Here is a 24925-nt window from a genome sequence, read left to right as displayed (position 1 = left end):
GAACCGCCACCTTTTGAGGACGTGCTTGCGTGGATTGGATGAAAGTGCACTTTTCGCAGACTATTTCGGGTCTTGATACACTCTTACAGGAGGCAGGAAGCTGACCTAAGGAAAGCTTCTATTTTTCGCCACCGCTTGGCTTTAAATAGCAAGCTGGGCGGAGTGATCAAACGCCTCCAATTCAGCCTGTCAACTGCAACCTTTCGCCTTGATTGACCGAAGCGGAAATAACGCCTCACCTCAGCATCTTAAATTAAGACAGACTCCTTCTTGTGCTCTGGTGGCCAGCCAGTGGCAGCTGTAAAGCTGGCCATTTATTTATATATATATATATATATATATATATATATATATATATATATATATATATATGTATATATAGTTTTTACATTTTTCTTTTTTTCTGCAAACCCCCTTTCCTGTCTTCTGGTGCGGTCAGCCACCTGCACACATTAAGAAAGAGCTGATTCTGCCAGGTCAGGGGTCATAGGATGGATGGCAGCAGCATGTGGGGGGAATGCCGTCATGTTGACTACAGAGAGGAGGATTGTTCCAGAAAGAGAGAGAGAGCAGACCAGAGAGGGAGAGCAGGAAAGGAACGTTCAGTGAGAAGAGTGAGTCGGAAAAATGATAGAGCGCATTGAAGAAGGGGTGATCTGTACAGGGTCATTTGCCCGCTATATGCCCTTTTGCTCATTCGTTATTCATTTGCCATTTATAGTCATGTGTAGGGCTGAGCGATTAAGCTTTTCTATCTGTTTGAAAGAGAGCAATGTTCAAATCACAAGCACTGCAGTTTTAGGACCTTTTTGTGTCCAAGAGAGAGCCGTTTGTAACGTTTGTACCAGACATTACCCGGACGTTTTCCAGCCAGCCCCCAGTTACAAAGTCCAGGTAATGACAGAGTGAGAGGATGTGTGAATAGAGTCGGTAATGTTCCAGAGAATCCACTGTGAAATGAGGTCGTTCCACCCAATGCCTGTACATTTCCCGCTGTGAGAATTTCCATCTGTACTCTTCAAGTGTGAAAGGCCAACTCCAGAAAATGTCCGGACCTGACTCTCAGAACACTTTCCCGACGTCAAATATGAAAACAGCTTAGGACTCCCACTTTCTGACGGCTAAGGCATCAGCTGGATTCGAACCAGTGATCTCCAGGTGATAGAACCACCATTGAATAACACGTAACCAGAACGGGGTCTTTCAGACCGAAACGCCTTCGATATCACTACCAGTGTGACTCTCGTTCTCCTTCCTCCTTCTCTCTGCCCTAGCCATGAAACTGTTCTTCTCTGCTCCTTAAAATGTCTAATGTTGGCTCAAGTGTGGACTCTAAATATAATCCATAAACACCGCAATTACACAAGTGTCTGCAGAACGCCTCCGAGACTGGCGTTCAAACCCAAACCAACAATAGCAAGGCCTTCGGAGCTGGGACACTCTCCACAGCATTTTATAGCACCTGAAAGCAGAGGCTCACTAACACAGCAGACCCTGTTCACACACACACACACACACTCTGCAGACCATCATGTGAAAGAGGGGGAAGGGAGGACGGAGGGAGAGAGTCGAGAGAGAAAGACGTGGGGGTGAAACAGGGAGTGTTTTTTTTTCTTTTCCAAAGTCTCTGTGTGTGTAACTGGAAAGAACTGTTTGGAAGAGATGATACACACTTAGGAGACACAGTGCACTAATTATAACCTGAGTAGTTATTTGCTTTATGTTGAGAGTGAATAAAACTTATTTAAATATAGAAGTGCTTCAAGCAATGTATTGTATGTCATTTAAGGCTCTGATTTTTTTACACAATGGCTAAACCATTTTGGGAACTGTGATTGTGAAATGTGAGTGCGCTCATTTTACAGTCAAATTTGACCCTCTGCAACTTGACAAATAAGGGACAATGTGTTGTGAATTTGAATTTTGGGTGGGTGTTACTCTGTTGAACTGAGGCTCTGTTCCTGGTGAAGTGCACTGGAGAAATGATGTTCAAAACAATGCTGTAGATTAACGGTAATTTGCTGGGTGTAAAGCTGCCAGTAAGTTACTAGAATCTTTACCGTGTAAATTTAGTTACTGCTTTTTTTTTTCAGACATGCTCAAATATATCCCTGCAGTGTATTCACACACAAACTCCTCCTCTGGGTGCGCCATATAAATGAGTGTAGCAGAGTGTGCGTTTACGAGGCAGAGCACGGGACTCTGCTGGAGTGGAGCCATGCAGCATCTCACAGTTCATCACTGCAGGCTGCCCACAGCCCTCCTCCATTAGCACTGAGTACGAGATGTATTCAGGCCGTCATTCCCCTCATCTCAAATCTCCTGAGCTTTTTCATGAGGCTAGAATACACCAGACGGACCTGAAGAAATTAATCTTGGTCTTAGTCTTCTTTCACTTTTAATTTCCAGAAATAATCTCATATTAAACTTTACAACATTATGTTAAGGTTTGTACTCTTTTAAATGATAAAGAGCCGCTCGCTGTTCACCCTGACCCCACCCCAGAGCAGTGAAGATAGAGGAGCAGAAGATCTGGTTTTTAGTGGTTTTCGCTCTGTTATCTTTCTTCTTCGTTCTTGTTTTCTCCGTTTTTACTCGGGGCTCTTATTTCCCCATGCTGGTTGTGTCTGTTTTGCTGTGTTTGAATCCGTCTTTGAACTCACACATAAACACAGGTCCAGTGCTGTGATTGAACAGACGTAAATTGAACAGGGGCTGGGCTAAAGTCTCGGAAGCGAAGCAGAATCAGAACGGATCGTCTATGTTTTCTGACTTAGGCAACACTAAGAAAACTAACTGCGTGGTCTTCTTTCACATTGTGTGAATTGGTGGGCTCCAGACCCGCACATTAATTTGCACATGCACATGACGATTAATTTTTAATATTTTATTTTTTATAATATGTCCCCTATAAAATTAATCTCTTTTTCATGGTTCATTGGTTCTGTAGGGATCCATAAGTGTTTCTTCTGTGGCACCTCAAAGAACCTTTACCGAACCTTGTTTTTAAATGTTAATGTACAATTCTTAGCTATTTATTCTGCTGATATATTATTAAGTTAATCTTCTCATGTTTGCTCTCTCTCTCTCTCTCTCTCTCTCTCTCTCTGTCTCTCTGTCACAGTGGTCGTATGCTTTAGAGAAGCCAAACACAGGCAGCGTGTTCAGTATGGCCTGGTCTGCTGATGGCACACAGCTGGCAGGGGCCTGTGGGAATGGACAGGTCATCTTTGCTCACATTGTGGAGCAGCGGTGGGAGTGGAAGAACTTTGAGATCACTCTCACCAAGAGACGTGCCATGCAGGTACATGCATACCAGTTCAATAGAGTAATTTACAAACAGTGTTTACGTTATTATGTTAAGAAAATTAGTGTCTGTTGACATTTTGACTCTTCCTCAAAATAGGGACAGAAGGGATTGCTTGGGTTCTGTTTTCACAGACGTGAACGTGCACGTGACAGAATCGGTACAGACCAAAATACTGCTTCAAATGGAGAAATATCTCTTCAGAGCTGTTCTGATATGGTTGATATGATTAGATTTGAATTAACATTTAAGAGAACACAAGCCAGGGACTAGTGATGTCATAAACTAGATCAAAGGGTTTTGCTTGGCCCAGTCCCATTTTCTTATTTATGCTCTTTGTTTATTGTATTAATGGGTTCACGTTAAGTCCAGGAGGCCAGAAAATCTTCAGTGTGTACTTCAGTGAGCTCAGAACTGAACTGGATGTTGGTGTTCGGTAGCAGTAATTGGCCCATTTCGCAGCTTACTCTGGAAAACAAATGCCCTGTCACTGTTCCCAGCTTGGCTTTGATCCGGGCCAGAACAGCGTCGAGCCCAGCATCCTTCAAAACCTCTCAGCTGTTCCCAGCTTTCATGGACCTGCTGAAAGCTGAAGCTCTGGGATCTGTACTCTGTTCATTGTCCTGGGATCTCTGCAGCATACAGGCTGTATGTAATTCTTAAGGCACCGGAGTCTGTTAAGGCAAGAACACAACCTACTACGGTTAAGAAAATTAACAGAACATGTCGTTTGGCCCAGAGTTTTCAGATGTTTGCATATGACTGTAATACCTCTTCATTTTAAAGAGTTAAGTTTGGTAATATATTACACAGCTCCTTCATATTACATACACACCTCCTGAAGCGAAATCAAAAGGGGAGCTGTGGCCGTGCTGGCTTCAATGAATTGTGAGTGTGTGCGCTGTAGCTGGGTTGTTTTTTTGCTGGGGAGTGGGGGCAGACTGTAGGTCAGTGACAATGGCCGGCCTGTCTGGGGCCCCTGCTACTGGACAGTGTGTTTAAATTCAAGAAAACTGCACTGTGGCTGTCTTGCCTGTGTGTGTGTTTTGAGTGTACATGTGCTTGCATACTCAGATTTATAAACACACAAACACACTTGATATAGATGGCTCTTACTGAGTCATATTTACAATGAACCAAATAGGTTCACATTAGTCAATATTCCATGTGTGTAATGTATTGTGTTTATTACAAATCACATTTTTCCAGATGGGGAAACTTAGAAGTTGGTTGCATTTTCTATTTCCATGATTTAAGTAATCCCAAATACATACAGTGCTGTGGAACACTTGGTTTATTTCTCCTTCCTTATATTCACTTTCCAGAATACAACACATGTATCTCTATTATTTCTGTAATTTGAAAACGAGAGATATACTGTGAAGTGTTCATGTAGAAAAAATAAGAAATACTTCACAATGACTTGGGAGTAGAGTTAGATTTAGAATTAAAAATGGTTTTGCCTTTTCTTGTAATATACATTTTTTGAAGTGGTGTGTGTGTGTGTGTGTGTGTACATGTGTTTGTGTGGGTTTATTCCATCTGCCAACAGTTCACAAATAAACTAGCAATTTTACCACCTTGTGGTTGCCTTAGTATTTGTCTGAAATAATTTGGGTGAATCAGAGAATGAGGAATACCCCCACACACACACACACACACACACACACACACAAACAGAGTCCACTGGATGACTCTTAATTGAAAGCATATGTAATATGTAAACTAGGGCGGCACGGTGGCGCAGCAGGTAGGTGTCGCAGTCACGCAGCTCCAGGGACCTGGAGGTTGTGAGTTCGTATCCGGTTTCCTCCCACGGTCAAAAAACACACGTTGGCAGGTGGATTGGCGACTCAAAAGTGTCAATAAGGTGTGAGTGTGTGTCACCCTGTGAAGGACTGGCGCCCCCTCCAGGGTGTGTTCCTGCCTTGCACCCAGTGATTCCGGGTATACTCCGGACCTACCGCGACCCTGAACTGGATAAGGGTTACAGACAATGAATGAACAAGTTTAACTATATGGATTAGTATTTTAAGGCAGTCTGGATGCTGAGTAAAAGGTGCTTTTTTGGTAATTCTGTTTGTAATGTACTTGTGTATGTTTTAGGTGAGGAATGTGCTGAATGATGCTGTGGACATCCTGGAGTTCAGGGATCGTGTCATTAAAGCGTCACTGGCTCATGGTCATCTGGTAGTGGCCACTTCTCTGCAGTGCTCAGTCTACAGGTGTGACACGGGAACAGTGATGTAACACTACTATCCACTGCTGACACAATCGTTCATTGTCACAAGCACAATCCCCCGGCACTGAGCTGTGGAGCACTGAAACATGCTCTGAAGTGAAGGCGTTTCATCCAGTACTTTTGGGATCAGTTGGAGTGACATTTGTGAACTAAAACTAATCATCCAACGTCAGTAGATGACCTCGCTCATTTTACTGAACCTGAGTACCATCTAATTCTCACTGCATTATTCCAGCATCTAGTGTAAAGCCTTTCCAGAAGAGCTTACCTCAGGAAAGGGAGATAAACTACCTATTCATTTTGTTTGTTTGAGAGGAAATGTTGGAAAACCTGAACATTATATTTATACTTTGTAATTTACAAATACAACATAAAACAATATGCGTAATAAAATCTGAGATTTTCCTATAAATCATTTCCTGTTGGAATCCAGATTGAATTGAATTATTGGGAGATATTTTTACTGTGAGGGAGTGATCTTGGACAGTGTAATGATAGTTCTATGCTGATCTTGCTCTTTTGGTTTTCTGACAGCACTAAAAACTGGAACACACCGCTGATCTTTGACCTGAAGGAAAGCACAGTCAGTCTAATCCTCCAGACTGAGAGGTGAGGATTCTTTTCTGCATAATTTTATTAGAAATTAAGCAAATTACCTATTGATTTGACAGTTCTTTGAGTATTCTGGGTTTTCAAACAATACAAATATTGGACATAAATGGGAATTTAAATGATTTTACTAGGAACCAAGGGATTCAAGTGTGAAGTTCTCAGAAACTTAAAAAAAAAAGAAAAAAAAAAGGAATGAACAGTTATTTAACACGCATTTAAAGGCTAAGCACCACTTCCTCCATGAATATTTCACATTATTTTAGTTACTGACAGATATAAGTATGAATTAAAATGAAAATAGCAGCTTAATTTGCTTTAAAACTGACAATTTTATTAAATTGACGGAAAAACCCGAGCTCGCTACGGAAATTCTTGAACGCGACCGTGACGTCACTGGTGGACAACAGCTGAACAACGCCGCGGTAAAACACCGTTATGACTGACTGTTATGACAGTATCTAGCTAAATAACCAACATTATTCATGACAATAGCCTAGCAATAAGCTAAACTCAAATGTAGAGGTACCGTTATTCTTGTAAATGTCGAAAAAAAAGTCGAACTCGAATTCATCCGACACTATAAACCTCCGTAATGCAGCTACGTAGCCGAGTATAATCTGAGCCACCGAGTTTAGCGAGTCAAGCTAACGTTAACTAACACCAACTAAAACAGGCGAAGTGAGTGTCCTCACCCTGTTTTCCTCCATGTTACAGAGGCTCTTGAACACCTCTCGTTGGTGTCCTTACATGCCTCTATTGTTGGAAAAGCGCCAGTGAAATGAGCTACAGATAACGGAGTGAGCGGATGGTCCTTTCCAAAGTGCCCGTTTAAAGTGGACAGATTTAGTCCATTTTCTGGATATTTTGGGATCTTTGGGCCATTTGTTCACAGATGTCCCACTGTACATTGAATGATTGCAGCCAAAAACAACACACCTTTTCCTCATTTTGCATTAAATTAAGTGCAGCTTCTAGAGTGTTGTCCACCATCTACGTCACAGGCAAGACGCCTATTAGAGTTTTCCGAAAACCGTTGGGGGGAGGGGGGACCAAGGGTCTTTTAAACCTTATTCCTTCAATTAGTAAGAAATAACATGTTTTCTGACGATCAATAAACACAAGTTAGGAACTCAAACTCCACTGTATTTATTTGTTTGACACTTCCATAGAGCTGCTGCTTAGCCTTTAAATACCCCTGGTTGAATAACAATGTTTTTATTTATCTCCTAAATAAAATAATATTGCACACTTTCTTCACAGAGCAAACTTAACTATGGCATTTATCTGCAGATGTTTTAGAGCACAGAAAAAAACATTACAGGCACAACTTTAGGAATTTTTGATTCCCCCAAATGTTAATTTCAGCCAATGATTGTGCGCTGAGTTGTGTAAAAGTGTATTCTCAATAGGGGTATTTTAATCTGATTTTGCGAAACATGTGGTTAAACCAGGAGTGCTCAAACTTTTGCATACAGCTCTAAATATCTGTCCATCAGGCTCTAAAAAGAGTACTAGAGTTCAAAATACATGCTATCATCTTGCAAACTGATCTTTGTGGATTCATTCAGAAAGTAAATTTTAATGGAGTTTAATAGAATAATCATGACAGCCCCAGTATTATTGTATCGAGTTTCTGCGTGCCCCTATTTTCGCCCCTGCTTCTTCTGTCCAGGACTCCCCTGTCACACACCTGCCAAGGCAGCGCAAAGTGTTGGCCAGCAGTGAGGCGCATTTGAACCCAGACTTGCTCATGTGGAAAAGTGATCTCCATTAGTCATTGCCTCTAATGGTTACACTTCTCCAAGATTATTGTTCATCAGCCTCAGTGAAACGCAGCTCTTGGATCGCCGAGAGCTTTTCTTCCCTCTCTTATGAAACCTTGTTTGGAGGGAAGGCAATTGCCGGTTTGGGTTCATTGTTCTCATCCAGTTTGGGGAAAAACACTTTGCAACAGTTGTGATGCTTTAAAACAACGGTACAAATTACAGACTCTCCTCCCTCTCTGTTTGTTTAGGGAGTTTTTTTGAAAGGCTCAATTATGGCTGTGCTATATGGCAAACCCTTGTGCTCCATCTTTTCCTCTTACTCCCACATTCTGTCTCTATTGCTCCTTCTCACTCTCTCCGTCTCTCTCTCTCTCTCTCCCCTTGTTTGTGTTTGCCGTCCTGTCTAGGCATTTTCTGTTGGTGGACGGCGCAGGCATCTACGTGTACTCATATGAGGGACGTATGGTGTCCACTCCCAAATTTCCTGGCATGAGGACAGACATCCTGAATGCGCAGTGCATCTCGCTAAGCAATGACACCATTGCAATACGTGACAAGACAGACGAAAAAGGTGTGGCATTGTCATTTATTCCTTCTTCCTTTATGGTCATATTTGGTTATGTTGCTAGTTTTAACTCAACTTTTCACTCCTAATGAATGCCTCGTTCAGTTTCAGAACGGTTTACGCTCTTAAAGAGTGACCAGTTCAGTCTTCTGTAACACTTTACTGAAGGGCAGCGTTCCTAAGGCCACATAACACCGACATAAACCATGGAAAACACCCATCATATTAACAATGTGTTATATTTTTCACAGCATGTTTCACACTTGAGCAGCTCAAAGAACTTAACCAGAACAACATTGAAAAGCAGAAGCACATGAGACAAAATTAAAGACTAATACATCAATATAAAAATGAATTGGAGTAGGAAATGAAAACAATACTCACACAACAAAGTCATTTAAATTGTTCACACGGCCCAGAAATAATAATACATTCGAGATGATTAATATTTATACAGCTTAATTACAGACACAGACACACATCTACACAAACTACATTTTTATTGCAACAAGCGTCAGCTGTCAAAATACTATGACAACTGACACATGTTGAAATATTGACTATATCACTGTCATACGTCTTGTAAAAGCCTACTGTAGGTGTTATCAAATATATATAAATACAGAAGTCTCCCTTGAAAACCCTCATGAAAGAACTAATTTGTCAAAGCTTTACTTGACTAAATGGAGCAGATAGTGCCTTTCTCTGGCTAAAGATTCATGGAAAATCCAAGCAGGTTTTTTTTGTTACACAGGATACACATACACAGGATATTTGTTGGGAAGCAATTGGCGATGTTATAATTTAATGTTGAACACTTCTGTGCATTATTTGTGCAAAACACTTCTAATTTTATTGTTATTTTCTCACTAAGGAGCACTTCTGTAGGCTGAAGTGGTGTTACCTACTCTATGTGAATGTTTTGATTTTGTGACATCACAGAAACAGTGAACCCAGTGTGGGCTTTGGAATACTGCATGAAATTCTGTTTTATTCAGTTAGAAATATTCAGTTGTCTTTTATTGCACAACAAAAAAAAGTCTTTAGAATATTCCTGATCCATGATTCTCTCTGTTCTTTTCCAGTTGTCTATCTTTTTGATGCTCAATTGGGAAAAGCCATTGGTGATGGCAAGCCTTTAACCCATAAGGTAAATAATATTTCCTCACCTGGAACTCACAAGCGCAGTTACATTTAATTGAGAAAGCATTTGGTTAGATTCAGAATGGAGCTTTTGCTGATCGTAACATAGTAAATGCATGGTTTAATCAGGTCTAAGCAAGTTTAAGCATCACACTCTTACTCTTACTGAATCCTCTGTGAGAGTTAGCATGCAAGCTGATGTCCTCATTCATAATGACATTTTGATCAGTGATTCTTTATTTTTTCAGCAATCGTTCCTAAAGACAAGAACATTACAATCCTCATGGTCAACACTACAGATTTCCTTACAGTGTTTTAATTAAAGCCATATAGAAGAATCTATAGTAGTTTTTTAGACTGCTTCTAATTGTGAGAGTGAATTTTGCATCTCAGGATTTCACCATTAGAGTAATGACTGCAGGTTTTAGCACCACCCAGAGGACAGAGTCTGCGCTGAAGGACCTAATGAGTAGAGAGAGAGAAGGAAGAGAAGGTCCAGGGCAGGGGAGGTGGGGGGTTTAGGGGGTAGCCAGGATCAGCAGTTACTGTTTGTCAGCGTCTGCATGTGTGCCAACACTCCTCAAGTGCAGCTTCAAAACCCGGGAGTGTTAAAGTGAGAGCCAGCTGGATTTGTCCTGGACACACTCATCCAAACCCTCCCCCCATGCTCCAGAACACACACACACACACACACACACACACAGAGTAATAGTCTAGAACACCCTGCATCACCTCCGCAACACAAGCTCCAAGTGAGGCCTGTGAGTGTGTGTGCTGCTGTCATGCTTCTGTGTCTTTGAGAAAGCCCAGAACAGTCTGCTCCTCTCTCACTCCATTCACTCCTTTATTTAATCTCTAACGGGGCTTGCTGCCAGATAAATAATAACTAGGGCCTGATCGATATTTTTGTAGCCGATGCCAGTGCAATTTGAGATGGGCTAATAATTCCTGTAACTGATAACAATATAAAATGTCATTTATATTTGAAATCTATGCTCCAGTAGTTAGAGTACACCAGTGTTTTATTTGGTTCAGTTCTCATTTATATAGTTATTACTAAAAGTAAAAGCCAAATCTATGACTTTAAAATACATACACAGTGCGAAGGTTTTCAAATTGGAGCGATAATAGCAGACGCATTTGTGCCTGAATGTTTTAAACGTAATGAGTTCTCTTTAATGCTCTTATTTAAGACCAACCCAAGGGGGCATTACATTGGAATTCTATGGAAGTAGCTTCTCAGCATCATTTGTCACAGACATCCCGAGTCTCTTAATGTTTCATACATGGTACAAATCAATATGAGCATGTTTCAGCGCTTTCAGAAGAAATGCTGGATGCACAGGACTCCACTCCTTTGGCCACGTGGTGTAATACAGATTTCTCCGCCCTTATCTCCTGTTCTCGTCATCTTTCTGCGATGACCTCATTATTCTCCATGTTCGATTCTTTCCATTAGCATCGACTGTAAAACAAAGGCCATCCAGGCTCTAAAACTGACTCTGGCGAGAGAGGCGGCTGTTTAAAGCTGTCTGAGAATGACACTAAGCGTTTAACCCTATGCGGCCTTCTCCACCTTGCCTCCTTCTGCAGGAATGTGCCATTAGGAATGCATAAATGGAGTCCTATCCCTGAACTAATTTAAGGATTAACTGCAGTGCAGCACTTTGGAGCAGTGTGTAAAATCGCTCAGTAAGTGGTTCGTGACGGCTCGGCTTTGTGCGCGGTGTCCATTTCACACACTGTCGCAGACACGCACACACACCCACACCCATGCATATCATCACACACACTCGTGGCCAAGGTCTCAGTTCCTAAGTCTGCCATGGCTACAAAAGACACTAAATTCACCGAGTTGTCACTGCTAAAATACGACTGCAATCAGAGTGCTTCATCTTTCCATTCCAGCCGTACTGCCTATGTTCACTTAAACACCTGTTATGATCCCAACGCTCTGTAAATCTTTATTTATGGGACCAATTCTTTATGGATCTGGCGTATAGTAGGAAAACACTTGAGTCTGAAGTTAGGGTTAGGGTTATTTTTCTATAATTATCATTATACTCAATTTGGTTAAATTCTTTATGGGAATCACTATACTATGTTCACCAAAATAAATTCTACCTGTATACTTAGGTAAACAACAGGGCATCGTTTTAGCTGAGAACTGGGTCCAGTAAAAGAGACTTAAGAAATATTAAAATTGCTTTTGGCAGCATGGTGGTGCAGCAGGTAGTGTCGCAGTCACACAGCTCCACAGGAGTGTGTTGTGTTTTCCCTGTGTCTGCGTGGGTTTCCTCCGGGTGACTGTCTGTGAGGAGTGTGTTGTGTTCTCCCTGTGTCTGCGTGGGTTTCCTCCGGGTGACTGTCTGTGAGGAGTGTGGTGTGTTTTCCCTGTGTCTGCGTGGGTTTCCTCTGGGTGACTGTCTGTGAGGAGTGTGGTGTGTTCTCCCTGTGTCTGCGTGGGTTTCCTCCGGGTGACTGTCTGTGAGGAGTGTGGTGTGTTCTCCCTGTGTCTACGTGGGTTTCCTCTGGGTGACTGTCTGTGAGAAGTGTGGTGTGTTCTCCCTGTGTCTGCGTGGGTTTCCTCCGGGTGACTGTCTGTGAGGAGTGTGGTGTGTTCTCCCTGTGTCTGCGTGGGTTTCCTCCGGGTGACTGTCTGTGAGGAGTGTGGTGTGTTCTCCCTGTGTCTGCGTGGGTTTCCTTCAGGTGATTGTCTGTGAGGAGTGTGGTGTGTTCTCCCTGTGTCTGCATGGATTTCCTTCGGGTGATTGTCTGTGAGGAGTGTGGTGTGTTCTCCCTGTGTCTGCGTGGGTTTCCTTCGGGTGATTGTCTGTGAGGAGTGTGGTGTGTTCTCCCTGTGTCTGCGTGGGTTTCCTTCGTTTGTAGGTGGATTGGCGACTAAAAAGTGTCAGTAGGTGTGAGTGTGTGAGTGAATGTGTAAGTGTGTGTTGCCCTGTAAAGAACTGGCGCCCCCTCCAGGGTGTATTCCCGCCTTGCGCCCAATGATTCCAGGTAGGCTCTGGACCCACCGCGACCCTGAACTGGACAAGGGTTACAGATAATGAATGAATGAATAAAATTGCTTTTATAATATGTATTTAAATGATTTTTGTTGTTGATATCGTAGGGTAATGTAAGAACATCATATTAATTTTCTTGTTGTTATTATTACTACCATTTTTGTTGTCATTACTGTTCTTTAATATTATGAAATCATATCCCTGTTGCAGGAAATGCGCTATTACAAATTTGAGTCTATTGAGGTCCTGTTAAATGCTGACAAGAAAAAAGTGGCTTATATCCCATGAGTCAACATGGGGCTGACTGCATTTCTTAATCATCACACACACACACACACACACACACACACACACACACACACACACACACAAACCTCATACTGTGTCCCGTATTGTAATCATCTCTAATAGACTGCTCTCTCTTTGCCTCTTTCTCTCCGTCTCTCAGATGGAGGTGATGGAGATTGCTCTTGACCAGTGTGGGCCCTCCAGCAACAGGAAGATCGCTTTGATCGACAAGAACCGTGACCTCTACCTGACCTCAGTGCGCAGTCTGGGCAGGGGGCACAGCATGCACAAGATCGGTGAGAATAAAACAGGAATAAGTTTAACGATTTTATGGTTTTTTCGTTTGCTACAAAGGGTGGAATTGTAAAAGTAGCCACTGTGAGTGTTGAAAACTGTAAATGTTCCCTTCTGTTGTGCTTTGTTGATGTGACTTATTGTTCAGTGTTTGTTTTTGTAAAACATATGCATTGACTTTGTCAATGGCAGCAACCACAAACGTTTACTAAGCAGTGGTTTATAAATGCTTATATGTTATTATCAGATCGTACATTATTCTCAGAGAAGACTTGGTGCGCCCATTGATTTCCATACGTTGTAATTGTGTTTGATATCCATAATGTGGTGAAAGGTCTTGAGTCAGCATTACTTATTGTTAATGCACTCTGCTTTCTCTTTCAATCTCTCTCTCTCTCCCTATTTTCTCCTTCTTTTTCAGGCACCATGGTTCTTACCATGGCTTGGAATGATTCAGCCAACATCCTGTGTGGAATTCAAGACACACAGTTTGCTGTATGGTACTACCCCAGTGCTGTGTTCGTAGACAAGGACTTGCTCCCAAAGACACTCTTCACCAAGGACGGCAGGTAAAATGCAGTCGTGTTGTCTTTGATAAATCCTACGTTATTAATGTACCTCTATATGAGACAGTTTCTGGTAGAAGAGGAAATGCCCTGTCAGAATTTAGTTCCTCAGTATCCAGGTAGATAAAGCCAAGTGTGCTCTCCCATTAGTCAGGATTTCAGGAGCAGGACTGAAGGCCTTGTACACACAGACAATCTACCAACATAAATAAGAATTCTGTTGTAAGTTAGTTTAATAAAATAAATGATTACCTTAAGGCCACAGCTTTTAGTAATTGGACAAAACAGCTCCAGGTCTCAGTTCTCATGCAATTGCACGGACTTGTCTGCAGTGAGTTCAGCCGCACGCCACACATCCTGAACTACGTGGGCTCCCAGGTGAGTGTGAGGAAGGCTGACGGCTCTCTGGTTTACAGCAGCGTGTCTCCCTACCCCACCCTGCTGCATGAATACACAAACACCGCCCGCTGGGAGGATGCTCTCCGCCTCTGCCGATTCGCTAAGGTACATCAGCCTTCGGTCAAATCAGTACATTAGATTAGCACTAGCAGTGTAGTTTCTTGTGTAGTTTTTGACCATTTCTCATGTATAATTACATGTATCTCAGAGGGGATGTGTTGTCGTTCAGTTTGAATGTTAGCAAATGTAAAAGAAAGTGTGATATCTTTTTAAATGGAAGCCTTGACAGTGTTAGGAGGCAGTGTCCTGCCACCACACTTGGTGTGGGCATTTGCTTATGTTAAAGTTAACCTACACACACACAAATATATATATATATATATATATATAGCTGCAGTCATGTTAGAAAATAACGGCTATGGGCTGATGAATCACCATGGGCTGCAGCAAAACAGTTCCGTCCTGTTCTTGTGGTGGGAAAGTCGTGAATGGTCAGCATTCCCTGAGTGTACAGTAGTTACAGAGAGAGTGATGTGACATGGCGAAACATTGGGGTACATTAGAGACCGGGAGGGTCTGTTTTAGCATGGCCCAGGGCTAATGATTTACAATTAATTGTGTCATTAGTTGGGGCTAAATTGCTTGCACATTGGGAGCTGTAAAGGGAGACAGGCCAGACACTGGACAGCAGCTCCGAAGGCCACATGGCTGGGCTTTTCCCGAGCCTGGGAAAGTCCCACGTAATTTAGACCTTACTCTGGGATAAGCATCCACGTATACGTACAGAACTGTGCTGAAAACTTGGGCAGAAATGACGACTGTTTAAAAGTATTTATCTTGGCCTTAAATGTGAGTTTGCCTGTAAACCACTTTATAATATTAGAGTGGATACAAGATAACACTGAAAAGTCACAGAGTAATAAGAAAAGTAAGATGTGTTTTTAAAAAAGGTTTGTGGGAAGAGTTTAGGAGGAAGACATTTGATTTTTCAAAGTGTAATAGACTACGTTTTGGTGCTTTTACTTGAGGTTTTTGAGTATTTTCCTGATAAGAATTTGGGAAACAGTTTTGCTAACACACTAATTACTAACTGCTAATTCACAGAGTGTCAATACACAGTGTTTGAATTCATTCTAGTGATTTTTAAAGAGAGAGAGAGAGAGAGAGAGAGTGTGTGTGTGTGTGTGTGTGTGTGTGTGTGTGTGTGTGTGTTTGTTTGTTTGAGAGAGACAGAGAGAGAATGAATCATAGGAAGCATGTGGGAATCAGATGAATGGACCTTCCTGTTGGCTAAATATTATATATAGTTTTATGTATTTGTTTGTTGTTTTGTTTATTGTTGCAGGCTCTTCACTGTGTGGTATGACTTTGAGCCTAACTTACTAAACCCCAGTAACTTATACAAGTTGATTTTTCAAAACTGTTTGCTTTATTTAATCATATCTAATGATATTTACATTCTCATTTACACGTGAAATGACCCACTACATCAGGAGCTTGAAACTCACCATTGAAATCCTATTTGGATCTTTCTGGCCATTGCTCATTGTGCTTATGGCAGACTTGGGCTAACAATGTGTGTTTTTTAAAGGGACACCCAGCTAGTGAGTAGAAATTGGATGAAAGACAAACAAATAAAACAAAATTAAAATGAATTATAAAATCAACGGGAGGCTTGTTTTTTTCTCTGTGATGTTCAACACACATTCTTTATTTTATTCTATGTATTTGTGCCATCGGTGGTTTCGTTGTGTTTCCTTCAGTCTCTTTAATAAATCATTCATTTCATATTAGTGAGTCAAACCACATTATGAACTAACTCTCTCTCTCTCTCTCTGTCCCTCTGTCTTTCTGTCTCTCTCTCTCACACACACCCCTTCACTCTCTCTCTCTCTCTCTCTCTCTCTCTGTCCCTCTGTCACTCTCTCTCTCTCTCTCTCTCTCTGTCCCTCTGTCACTCTCTCTCTCTCTCTCTCTCTCTCTGTCTTTCTATGTCTCTCTCTTTCATCGCCCCCCCTTTTCTCTCTATCTGTCTCTCTCTCTGTCCCTCTGTCTTTCTCTCATTGCCCCCCCTTTCTCTCTCTCTCTCTCTCTGTCCCTCTGTCTTTCTCTCATTGCCCCCCCCTTTTCTCTCTCTCTCTCTCTCTCTGTTTTTCTGTCTGTCTCTTTCATCGCCCCCCCTTTTCTCTCTATCTGTCTCTGTCTCTCTCTCTCTCTCTCTTTCTCTCTCTCTCTCTCTCTAATCACCCCCTTTTTCTCTCTATCTGTCTCTCTCTCTGTGTGTCTTTCTATGTCTCTCTTTCATCGCCCCCTTTTCTCTCTCTCTCTCTCTCTCTCTCTCTGTTTTGTCTCTCTCTCTCTCTCTCTCTCTCTCCCTCTCCCCCTGCACCGCCCTGCTCTGATTAACCTCTCAGATTAACCCCACTGATTAAATCCTATCTTTACTCTGTCTTGAGTTTAGTTCCCACTTCTGCTGTTTTTTCCTCTCGTTCTGTTTCTTTTTTTCTGCTCTGCTATAAATCTAAATAAAGCTCAGAGAGTTAAGCTGTAATAAATGACAAATTACAAGGGCAATCTGTAGTAAAACTTATTTAAATGGTTTGCTTCAGATTGATTTAGTAGCTTATACTCATCAGTATGCCTGCTTTTAAAATACCCACCGCTGTATGTGTGTGTCTCTGATGACGTTGTTGGTTGCTGGGATGGTTTGTCATGGCTTTTGTCGCTGGTGATGTTTGTGCTATTTTAACGGGTGCTCTTCAAGTGTCTGAGCTGGACCGGTTCTCCTGGTGGCACTGCAGAGGGAGTTTATGAGGTGGTGCCAGCGGTTTTTGAATTTGTTTCTAATTAGCTTGCGTGACACCATTTACCGTATTCGCCCAACCTCCGCCCTGCTCTTAATGCACAGAGTCGCGGACTTTGCTGTCTTTCAGCTTTATGATGCTTTAACCACAGACCCCAAGAGGACTCTGTTGGGTCCTGGGTGTCGGTTGCAGATGAGGGAGGTTTTGGGGAGGTGACCAGTAAACGGGATGCTGGGGGGTATGTGTATTTCTGGTAAATCCTGCAGCAGGGTGGCTTTTCCCGGAGTGGGAGTGAGCACAGCGGAGGAGGGCTTCCTGCTGTTTAGGAAGCAGGGTAAAAGTTAACCCAAACTCAAAACAGTGGTCAAGAGTGACCGTCTTTAATTGCGTGGGGCCGGCAGCTGGAACCACTGCGACGTGTGCCACGAGGTGGTGACTTAGCGCTGATTAATGGCTCCGGCGGTGGTTATTCTCGCAGATTAGATTGAAGTGTGTTAAAAGCTGCGACAGGCCCACATACGGCCGAGGAGTGGCGTAAGAATGTTTTTCTTAGTGACTGTGCTGTTTTTCTTTGTTGCACTGAGTGGGTGAAGGCTTTGTAGTGTGATTATAGAAAGTGATGTGGTCTGGGTCCTGGGTGAGGGAAAAGAATGAGCTTTTGGTTATGGCTGAGTTGTCAAACCAGGGTGTGTGTGTGTGTGTGTGTGTGTGTGTGTGTGTGTGTGTGTGTGTGTGTGTGTGTGTGTGTGTGTGTGTGTGTGCTAGTCCCTGGCCAAAAAAAAATTAATAATAAAAAAAGCCACTACAGTGACTTTAAACATTTTGCCGACCAGTTTAGTTTTATACGGTCATTATTTTAACTCCAGTAGTTTGTATATTCCAGATATTATGGTCAATACGTCAAACTGCAAAATATAACGTCAATATACTTTACGATGATTTACAACCATTCTACCCATGATACAGATAATGTATATGGTATATTATGGTATGGTATGAAAGTTAATGTTAGAGAAGTGTTTCCATTGAGACAGAAAACAAGCCACCTGTGACGTATGGGCAGGTTTTTGGTGATACCAGTTATAGCAGTAATAACATTTAACCTAAATACCCATAATAACCTTAATAACTTATCAGTTAAGTTATATATCAGTTGTGCTCTTATTCGTGCATGTTTACATGCTTTTGGTTTAATGGCAGGGAGATGTCTCAGACAACAACGGTCTTTTGGCCAGACATCCTGTTCTTGCACTGATTTCCTTTGCTGTCTCTCTCTCTCTCTCTCTCTCTCTCTCTCTCTCTCTCTGTGTGTGTGTGTGTCTCACTGCCCCCCCTTTTCTCTCTCTGTCTCTTTCTCTCTCTCTCTCTCTCTGTCTCACTGCCCCCCCTTTTCTCTCTCTCTCTCTGTCCCTCTGACTTTCTATGTCTCGGTCTCACTGCCCCCCCTTTTTTTTCTCTCTCTCTCTCTCTCTCTCTCCCCCTCTCCCTCTGTCTATCTCATTCATTCTCTCTCTCTCACTCTCCCTCTCTGTCTGTCTCACTGCCCCCCTTTTCTCTCTCTCTCTCTCTCTCTCTCTCTGTCCCTCTGACTTTCTATGTCTCTGTCTCACTGCCCCCCCTTTTTTCTCTCTCTTTCTCTCTCTCTCTCTCCCCCTCTCCCTCTGTCTATCTCATTCATTCTCTCTCTCTCACTCTCCCTCTCTGTCTGTCTCACTGCCCCCCTTTTCTCTCTCTCTCTCTCTCTCTCTCTCTCTCTCTCTCTCTCTCTGTCCCTCTGACTTTCTGTCTCTGTCTCACTGCCCCCCCTTTTCTCTCTCTCTCTCTCTCTCTCTCTCACTCTCCCTCTCCCTCTGTCTGTCTCATTCATTCTCTCTCTCTCCCTCTCTGCCTCATTCACTCTCTCTCCCTCTCTCTCTCTCTCTCTCTGTTTCCTGGTGACTTATCTGTATATTCTACAACGCTACGCTAACAAGGCTCATTTAGGGACAGGACCTATGCACTAATGAGACCCCTGTCCCCGCGGAGACGCCACACTAATGACCCCCCTGTCCTTATTACAAACACTCTCACGATGGGACGTCCTGCTTCAGAAACAAACAGCTCACTGCCCTGCCACCAGGGACCTCTTTACACCCACTGTTAACTCCCCCACCAATCTAGTCCCCAAACACTGGCCTCTTCTTTTTCACGGAACCTAACCACTAATATACACAGCTTAAAGATGCTGCGCATCAGCCCTGGGAGTTTATTTACAAAGAGAATGAACGTCCACTATGGCTACGGCTTTTCTATACGCTTTCTGGACACACAAACACGCTTTCTTTGTTATTGTTGCATGAGGAGGAATGTAAACTAAACAAGAAACGTGATGCAGACTTTCCACTGGAGGCTTGGCCTCATCGCCACCCATTCCCTCCATAATAAAGAACTTAGTCTCTAAAGACATTACAGCACACACTGCCCTTTGAGAGATACATTGTTACCCCTTCTTATAATCATCTGTAAAACGCACTCAGACGAGCAGCCACTCATCACCCTGAGATCACTTACCCAATTCCAGTGGTCTGCAAGAGGGCTGTGGAGGAATGGAGCATCAAACAGTGTCCTCTTGAGAGACTGAGCTTCAATCAGTACTGAGCATCACTCCCTGATGAGCTGGAGTGGTGTTTGTGATCCAGAACTAAACCAACATCCATACCCAACCTCACTAATGCTCTTGTGGCTATTTTCATTTAAATCTTCACCGCAGTTTTGAAGCTTTCTGGTGACAGACCTTCACAGAAGAGCAGAGGCTGCTTTGGTGTAAAATTCTAAATGATATGAAGTTATAAATAAAAACAATGGAAAGTTCAATGCTAGAAAGCAGACATAGTTTGGAAAAAGCCAACAATTACGTTCAGTTCTTGAAAATAGCAAGGCTTTTGATGAATTAAAGATAAATTATGATGCTTTTATTAGTCACAAGAACCCAAAATAAAAATTCTCACTGATTCCCACTAGGGGCACAATCATGTTACACGGATAAATGTATTTTTTTTTCCATTAATACCTTGTAGTTTTCCAAATATTTAATTTAAAGACATGAATAAAAGCAATGATTTATACGGTATTTTGGGGATATACATGTGAATGTGGTCTGAACAGTGCTTTGACGTGTCCTGTTTGCATCTGGTACAGGACCAGACTCTGTGGGCGTGTCTGGCTGGAATGGCCATGGCTAACAGGGAGCTGACCACAGCGGAGATTTCCTATGCAGCCATCGGAGAGGTACCCTTTATCTTCTAACGCTGCCCTCTGTTCGGCAGGACGGCTACTTTGTTCATTTTGTGTTCGGAAAGATTTTATTCATCTTCTGGGCTGAGAGATTTGATGGGCTGTGTGCTCCTGATGCACTTGTGGAGGAAAAGAAATTAAATTATATTGCAATAGTACTTTACAGAAAAACAGGGATTACAAAAGACAGATGTAATGACAGATTGGAGTTAAATAAGAAGAGGTGGAATATTACATTCGGAGCTAAATTTAATGGTTTAAAACATTTAGAAAACAATCAATGTCCAATTAAATGTGGAACTTAGTTCCACAGTCTGGAATCATAATAGCAGAAAATGGCCTATCCACTTTCACTGTATTTTACTGGAAGCATTTGCAGAAGGCCAGAATCTACAGATGTAAGATTGCACGCTGGAGCACATTCAGGAAGTGCAAGAGCCACAAGGTCGTATAGAGTTTTAAAAAGAGGTAAAATCGCTTTTCTGAAAGACAAAGACATCTAGTGCAGTTCTTTCAAAACGGGAGTGATGCGAGCTCTTTATTTTTTGCGTTTGGATCCGTGCTACTGCATTTTGTATGTATTGTCATCTTTCTTTTTCTGCAGGTGGATAAAGTGCAATACATCAACTTCATAAAGGATTTGCCCTCTAAAGAATCCTCTCTGGCCCACATGCTGCTATTCAGTGGACATGTGCAAGAAGCTGAAGCCACACTACTACAGGCAGGCCTCGTATACCAGGCCATACAGATCCACATTAACCTCTACAACTGGGACAGGTGTGTGTGTGTTTGTGTTGTTTGTGTGTGTATGTGTGTGTAAAACACCTATTCCTGGCTCACACTGCTGTCTCCTCAGAGCTCTGGAGCTGGCAGTGAAGCACAAAACCCATGTGGACACCGTGCTTGCACACAGACAGAAGTTTCTGAAAGAGTTTGGCAAGAATGAGAGCAACAAAAGGTTCCTACAGTACTCCGAAGGGGTAATTGAGTTATAAACCTTGTTATTTTTATTTATTTATTTATTACACATTTACATATTAACAGTTATGTTAGTTAGTGTCACAGGTTAGTGTCGCAATCACACAGCTCCAGGGGCCTGGAGGTTGTGGGTTCGATTCCCGCTCCGGGTGACTGTCTGTGAGGAGTGTGGTGTGTTCTCCCTGTGTCTGCGTGGGTTTCCTCTGGGTGACTGTCTGTGAGGAGTGTGGTGTGTTCTCCCTGTGTCTGCGTGGGTTCCTTCGGGTGACTGTCTGTTAGGAGTGTGGTGTGTTCTCTCTGTGTCTGTGTGGGTTTCCTCCGGGTGACTGTCTGGGAGGAGTTGGTGTGTTCTCCCTGTGTCCGCGTGGGTTTCCTCCGGGTGACTGTCTGTGAGGAGTGTGGTGTGTTCTCCCTGTGTCCGCGTGGGTTTCCTCCGGGTGACTGTCTGTTAGGAGTGTGGTGTATTCTCCCTGTGTCTGCGTGGGTTTCCTCCGGGTGACTGTCTGTGAGGAGTGTGGTGTGTTCTCCCTGTGTCTGCGTGGGTTTCCTCTGGGTGACTGTCTGTGAGGAGTGTGGTGTGTTCTCCCTGTGTCCGCGTGGGTTTCCTCCGGGTGACTGTCTGTGAGGAGTGTGGTGTGTTCTCTCTGTGTCTGTGTGGGTTTCCTCCGGGTGACTGTCTGGGAGGAGTTGGTGTGTTCTCCCCGTGTCCGCGTGGGTTTCCTCCGGGTGACTGTCTGTGAGGAGTGTGGTGTGTTCTCCCTGTGTCTGCGTGGGTTTCCTCCGGGTGACTGTCTGTGAGGAGTGTGGTGTGTTCTCCCTGTGTCTGCGTGGGTTTCCTCCGGGTGACTGTCTGTGAGGAGTGTGGTGTGTTCTCCCTGTGTCTGTGTGGGTTTCCTCTGGGTGCTCCGGTTTCCTCCCACAGTCCAAAAACACATGTTGGTAGGTGGGTTAGCGACTCAAAAGTGTCCGTAGGTGTGAGTGAAAGTGTGTGTGTGTGTGTCTCCCTGTGAAAGACTGGCGCCCCCTTCAGGGTGTATTCCCGCCTTGCGCCCAATGATTCCAAGTAGGCTCCGAACTCACCGCGACCCTGAATTGGATAAGCGCTTACAGATAATGAATGAATGAATATTAACACAGTTCTTTTGTATGAATGATGTCATCACACGTACTCTACCTTTAAATACAAGTTACTGATAATTCAGGAGATATTTGAGGAATTAATCCTTAGCATCCGCTGAAGGCTTTTGGGAATATTTGGACGTTAAGGATAAGAAAAATACCTGTGAAGATGTCTTAAAGTCTCCCGAAAATGGTGGAACCTGACAGATGTTGTTATAATATTTAGTTATTATTCACATTCCTGTTTATATTGAGATGTGGAGGAATGAATAACTTGACTGACATTGAAATAAAGCGATGTATATTCATAATAATGTGTTCTAGCTCATGGTGATGAAACTTGAAAGACAGCAGTAGAGATGTCAAAGATGGTAAATGCAGCCATATGCTTATGTCTGGGCTTGTAAATATATTTGTTAAAGCCAGCATGTTGCGCATGAAACAAGCCCACGATGCACTACAGCAGTGTACTTATGAAGCTCTTCCTCCACTAGGGGGACTTTTCAGCTAGAAATACAGCCACTCCAGTATATCATGTATGAATTGAAATGGAAATTATAATGCTTTAATAATAAGAAGAGTATGTGACTGAAACTGTTCTCTTTCAATTGTTATTCTTCTGATTTGAGAGTGATCACTGCTGTGGTCCAGTGTGTTAAAGCATTGTGTGTGTGTGTGTGTGTGTGTGTAGGTGGAGGTGGACTGGGAAAAAATCCAGGCCAAGATTGATATGGAGTTAGCCAAAGAGAGAGAGCGCGCAGCCAACCCGTCCATCAGGAGCAGCATCGCTCGCCGCTGAACATTCGCTTTCCAGAATCCATCCCAGGACTCTAGCACCTGATCTGGGACGAGAACCTGGACGCTGCCGAAGACGGAACCCAACTGAACTGGTTACTTCAGAGCAGCCTTGCACTAAATACATTCACCATGGGAATGTAAATATAAAAGGGGCACTCATACGGTCTCTGTCTTCTCCACCTGTAGTTTACTATCCGTGGGTGTAGTTTCGATAAAGGCCCTTGTAGTTTGTTAAAGAACGAAGCAGCTAAAGAACCAGTGAAGCAGCTAAAGGTGAGGTGGAAAATAGTTTTTAAAAACATTCCAAATTACACTACAGAGCAAAATCAGAGTCCACTTATTGTTTATTTAATTACTAGTCAAAATACCAATTAAGTCCAGTGATTCATTAATTAGTGTCAAGAAAAATTAATATTTAATATATATTTAACCAAACATTTGAGGTCTGGGTCCTGGGGTGGTCAGTCTATTGTTCTAAATACACCAGCAGCTTCTTTGTATGATTTGGAAATGTTCCTCATTTGTTCTCAGTGCAGACTCCTTGACAGGTTCAGACCAGTAGCGCTGGGTTGGGCTCCCACAGTGGAAGACTGGACAGAAACATAACACACACCATATGTCTACCCTTATCTAATGAAAAAATACTATCCTCTCCTTTAAAACTTAAATGAAATAATATTAAGTGCAGTCTGTGACTTTGGCTTAGTACAGGATACACTACTTGTTTAATACATTTCTGACACACGCCTAGTTTTTGTTTTGTTTTGTTTTTGTAAATGATCAAATGTGCATTATACATGTTATTTTTGTGAGATTTTTGCAGAACACAGCGATTTAAAGTAAACCAAAGCCTTATTTATAGAAAGTGGAAAACATATGGTGTGTAAAAGCGATAAACTAAACACACACATCAGCTTGTGTTTACAGTGGTGAAGAGAGTGAACGAACAGAAGCAGCGTCCCTTAATTCCTCTTCGCCGTGGTTGTTTGAAATGTGTTGGCCCTGCAGCCTGCCCCAAAGTCAGCCCTCCAGCCCACCATTGCACCTAATCCATCTCCACACACTTTAAATCCTCTTCTCTCCATCACTTTTTCTCCTCCTTTCATCTCTCATTCTCTCCATCTTTTGTTCTCACGTTAAATGTGCCCTTGTTTTTTTTATTTTATTGTTTATGAGCCCCTTCCTCTCTAAACAATGAAACAAGTTTTTTTTTTTTTTACATATTTTCAGAGGAAAACCTTGTTTTGGAAAACAAAAAGATAAAAAATAAATAATTATTTACATCATAAAACTGTTTTTCTCTGTTGGAAGCCAGCGTAAAAACGTAAGTTATATTTTTACATTTGTTGCATCGTGATCAGTTGTTTCCCTCTGTGTTGTCTTCTGTTGTTATTGTTTCTGCACTAAACTAGTTTTAAAAATGGCTCCCTCATGTGGGGGACTCTATGAAGCATAAACTGGTTTCCTCAGTGACAACAAAACACTTATTGTGTCTTTTTTCTTCATCGTCTGAGAATTATACTTTTATACAAAATGTGTAAAAATAAATAAACTTCATAAATGTTTGCTACATTGTACTGATAAAACTGAAGCTTTGTTCCTTTAAGTCTCGTTCATCTCCTACTACATCCTGAATGAAGATGTTGCTTTGCTGACAAGTCCTCAGATGATCTGTGACATCTAAAACGAATGGCTTCCTTCAGGATCATCGTTTCAATCGAATTACAGTGAAGCATTTGTGGTTGGTC

The 24925-nt window shown here is 42.5% G+C and overlaps 1 protein-coding gene across 3 annotated transcripts in view; it reads left to right on the top strand.

The window, feature by feature from the left end:
* ift80 (intraflagellar transport 80 homolog (Chlamydomonas)) overlaps nucleotides 1–24709 on the top strand; it is a 74076-nt gene extending 49367 nt beyond the window's left edge. For all 3 annotated transcript variants that reach the window (XM_066652964.1, XM_066652963.1, XM_066652962.1), the window contains exons 9-20: nucleotides 3125–3304; nucleotides 5414–5532; nucleotides 6084–6158; nucleotides 8335–8498; nucleotides 9578–9642; nucleotides 13107–13242; nucleotides 13662–13809; nucleotides 14139–14310; nucleotides 20187–20276; nucleotides 20887–21059; nucleotides 21139–21262; nucleotides 23071–24709. In XM_066652964.1, coding sequence (XP_066509061.1) covers nucleotides 3125–3304; nucleotides 5414–5532; nucleotides 6084–6158; nucleotides 8335–8498; nucleotides 9578–9642; nucleotides 13107–13242; nucleotides 13662–13809; nucleotides 14139–14310; nucleotides 20187–20276; nucleotides 20887–21059; nucleotides 21139–21262; nucleotides 23071–23178 — 1554 coding nt within the window. In that variant the 3' untranslated portion in view covers nucleotides 23179–24709. The remainder of the gene's footprint in view (nucleotides 1–3124; nucleotides 3305–5413; nucleotides 5533–6083; nucleotides 6159–8334; nucleotides 8499–9577; nucleotides 9643–13106; nucleotides 13243–13661; nucleotides 13810–14138; nucleotides 14311–20186; nucleotides 20277–20886; nucleotides 21060–21138; nucleotides 21263–23070) is intronic.
* Nucleotides 24710–24925: the final 216 nt, after the last annotated feature.

This window comes from Hoplias malabaricus, chromosome X1 (assembly GCF_029633855.1).
Source record: "Hoplias malabaricus isolate fHopMal1 chromosome X1, fHopMal1.hap1, whole genome shotgun sequence".
NCBI classification, from domain to species: domain Eukaryota; kingdom Metazoa; phylum Chordata; class Actinopteri; order Characiformes; family Erythrinidae; genus Hoplias; species Hoplias malabaricus.
This window is presented reverse-complemented; position numbering and strand designations above follow the sequence as displayed.